This window comes from Apiospora marii, assembly GCF_038362585.1.
Source record: "Apiospora marii strain CBS 49790 chromosome Unknown utg000002l_segment0_segment0, whole genome shotgun sequence".
In the NCBI taxonomy this organism is placed as follows: Eukaryota; Fungi; Ascomycota; class Sordariomycetes; order Amphisphaeriales; family Apiosporaceae; genus Apiospora; species Apiospora marii.
In genome coordinates this window covers 1,371,448-1,374,991 of record NW_027117373.1, presented here as the reverse complement: position 1 = coordinate 1,374,991, position 3,544 = coordinate 1,371,448, and the positions used below count along the sequence as shown (strand labels likewise).

The window sequence follows — 3,544 nt, the reverse complement described above, 5'->3', positions numbered from 1 at the left end:
TAAGCGAAGTACATAATAAATCATGAATAAATTGATGATATGAATGGCCTGGACTACTTTCCCTTATCGTAAGCTTATTAAAACAGGCATCCGGTTATGCGTAGAAACTGAAAACATGCCATTCCAGTTGCCCGCATCCCTGGCCGAATGCCAACGGCTTGTCACGAGCCTCTCACATGTTTGCGTTTCCAGGCACATACGCACGCACACACGTACGGCTGTCGGTAGGCAGCACGTAGTACGGTAGTCGCTGTACCGCGGAAGTCTAGATCCTCCAGGAGCAGCCTCTGGCTGTGATACGAAAACCTTAAAGAACATATCAGGGTATACTTCGGATGGGATATCATCGCGACATCCGACTGGCTACGTAGACTTCAACGGCGCCATGAACAGCCATCAAGAAGTCATTGGTATCAAGGAACGATTGGCAATGGTGGAATGCCGCTATTTTCATCCAATGGCGGAAGGGGGTTTCATCCATATATGTGTGGCTGTCAGCTCGTGTCAGGCAGGGGCAGTCACAAGGAATCGGAACGAGTCAAGGGTGGTTTGATGGGAGTGCCATATGACAATTTTAATCTTGTTTTGATGTAGCTTTATCGAATTTTTCTATGTTTTTGATCATAGATGCTTGCCTTTTTTTAATCCATCTTCCAGTTGAGCGACTTGCTTGCGCATCTCCTCCGTATTGCGCACCTAGCAAAGTCTAGCAACTCTTTGATGTGCGATGCCTCCATAAACATGCTTTCTGGTTCCGGCGTACCTAGGGTTGCCCCTGTATCCCTTTGCCGAGAATAGACACTACCATTCTTTCGATGCGAAGCCCAGCTACCGTTCCAGGTAACTTCCAAAACCCAAAAATTCCCCAATCGGCGGGCAGTAAACCCAAAAAGAAACAGACATGGTATCATTTGAATTAGAGAACGCCGTTGTGTGCCCACGATGACGAGCCAATTTCCACCGGCATCGGTGGTGACCTGGCCAACTGATGGACGCCATTGTCCATCCAGTTATGTCTCGCGTGTATGTGTGTGTGTGTGTTTGTGTGTGGTAGCCGCCTACCACCACGATAAAATGTAATGCTCGGTGTGATTAGGGCCTTATGATGTAAAATGCTGTACCATAAAGTCGCATTAATAGAACGCCGGCCGTGATGCGTGCAATAGGTATCTTCAGAAATCAACCACCTCGCGATGCAGTAATGTAGTGTGACAATGTACAAGGCAGTCAGTCAAGTCTGCCGTAAAGTGTGTGCCGCAGTCGTGTGCGGTCTTTTGGTGTCGAGGTGCCGATGTGTTCGGCGAATTACCAACCCTGAGCGTGGTAGCCGCCAACGGCATCACGCTCCAGGTATTGGTTCCAGCTAGTGGCGTTCGGCTCCTCCTGGGTCTCCTCGGTCTTCTTCATGCAAACCTTTTCGGGGTATTGCTTGAGGTTCGCCACATCATGAGAAGTGTGCCGCCTCTTGAGCACAGCGTTGGCAGTGGATGTCTTTTGCTGACGCTCCCAGAGGAGCTGTCGGCGGAGCGACTCTGTCAACTCGTGGTGTAGCATGTTGCGTCTCGTAGTCCGTGGCGACAGTGCTGATTGGCGTTGGTTACCATTGGCACTTGTCATGATAGGCTGGGCTGTGCTGCGAGGAACCTCGTTGATGGGCCTCAAAGGGGTGCGGCGCATGCCACCCTTCATTTCAAGCCCGCTGTCGTCGGAATCGTTCGGCGAAGTGGCCTTGACTGTAGGGATGTGCTGGACAGTCCGCGCGCGTTGCAGAGCCGAAGTGGATTGCGAAGCGATGGCGGCACCTAAGCCACCACGGGGGCGCTGGTCCTGCCCCCCAGCAAACATCAAGCTGAGGTTGGACCGGTGAGAGGTCAGGTTGGGTTTGGACGGGACGCGCTTGAAAGTGACTGGGTCATCCATGCTCTCCTTGCCGGCCTCCTCGATAGAATCCTCCCATTCCGAATCATCTTCATCATCGTCGATAGCGCTCTCGTCGATGTAGCTATCCGACTGCTCGTCACTATCTTGTGTCTGAATAGTTCGCATGCTGACCTGGTTGCTAAACGAGGTTTGTTTCTTCTGGGCATTCAACAAAGAGTTGGGTCGAGCAGAGTGCATGGCACTCTTCAAGGAAGGGCTTGGGTCCTCGGCAGAGCCAGATGATGCGCCAAGCTGGAACATCTTAGGCTTCCCTTGAGGGGCGAGAGACTTGTGTTGCATCAAGCTTTGAGGAGAGGACTCGTCACCCGAAGAGCCACCGAGGGCAAACTTGGCGGGCTGCTTCTTAAGCTGGACCGGGCGGTATGCTGGAGCAGCTTCGGGTTCGGGGATCGCGCCGAGGGCGAGTTGCTTCATTGACTCTTGACTGCGAAGCTGCAGGGTAGGAATGGAGACTTGAGAAGGAGAGAAGCCGCGGATAACTGTGGTGCGACTCGGGGCACGCTCGCCGCTGGTACTGGAAGTAACACCCGATGATACCGAAGCAGACATGACGGACTGTGCTTCCACAGATGAGTGGCACATGGGCTCAGTTGCGGGTGTGGTGGGTGTGTCGGGTGTTTGTTGAACATCCGGGGATGAATAGGCTGTCTGAGAGTCGTCCGACTCGGGCTCGAGGGACGGCGAGGACATCTCGGCCAAAGGTGCCAGGTTGGGTTCCTTATCTTGGATAATGGAGACGACCATCTTCTCCAGGTGGTCAGATGTGATGTGGCGCTCACGGCCGCGGCTGCGATTGCTCGCGTTCGAGTCTTGTCGAAGAATTCTGGGTCGGGAGATCTCCATGGGTTCGGATTCGGAGCTGAACTCAATGGCCTCTTCGTATTCAGCGATAGAGTCCACACTGCCGGACAATTGAGGAACTTCTGGTATCCGCAGTTCGGGGATGTCCTTGGGTGCTGTGGCGGCGACGGGGGTAGAGGTTGCCTGTCGTAGTTTGCTCTCAGTGGTGTCGCAGCAGAAGGTCTCGCGGTTCCAGAGTCTCCAGCTGAGGTTCTCTAACCTCCGGCCTTGCTCGACTGAGTCGGCACATCTGGAGAAAACTATCGAGGGGGGTTAGTGCCAAGCCGGGCTGTAACAGGCCTGAGTGAGCTAACGTACCTGTCCACATGTTGAAGAGGTTCTGAGCATTGGCAGTGTCGACCTTGTGGATGACGTTGGGGTCCACGGTCAGGACCAATCCTTCAGGTCTACCAGGCATGATGATGCTGGATGCTTCCCGCGTGGTGGAAGCAGCTGTGCAGGTAAAGAGCGCGGGAATCGTGATGTTGGTAGCGCGAACTCGATCGCGGCAGTCACTCGGGAAGCGCTTCTCAAGCGGTCAATGGGGTGGCATAAGTACAAATCGGCACCTCGAGAGTAACAGGGACGTAAGAAGAGGAATCGGTGGCGGTGTCGTCGAGAAGGTCGAGTTCCAGAAGACGAGGTGAAGATGCAAGGCGGTGGTGATGTAAGTGGGACCCCGGCAATTGTAAGTGGCAGCAGGAAGACGTTATGCTGCTGGGCGCGGTGGTGTTGGTGGTGTTGGTAGTAGAGTCGTCGTAGA

The 3,544-nt window shown here is 53.8% G+C and overlaps 1 protein-coding gene across 1 annotated transcript; it reads right to left on the bottom strand.

The window, feature by feature from the left end:
• Window positions 1-1,305: 1,305 nt before the first annotated feature.
• On the bottom strand, window positions 1,306-3,199 carry PG985_002119 (uncharacterized protein; the record flags this gene model as incomplete). Its single annotated transcript, XM_066821888.1, has 2 exons — window positions 1,306-3,041; window positions 3,100-3,199. 2 exons carry the CDS (start codon window positions 3,197-3,199, stop codon window positions 1,306-1,308), a joined length of 1,836 nt encoding a protein of 611 aa, XP_066689320.1.
• Between the last annotated feature and the right edge of the window lie 345 nt (window positions 3,200-3,544).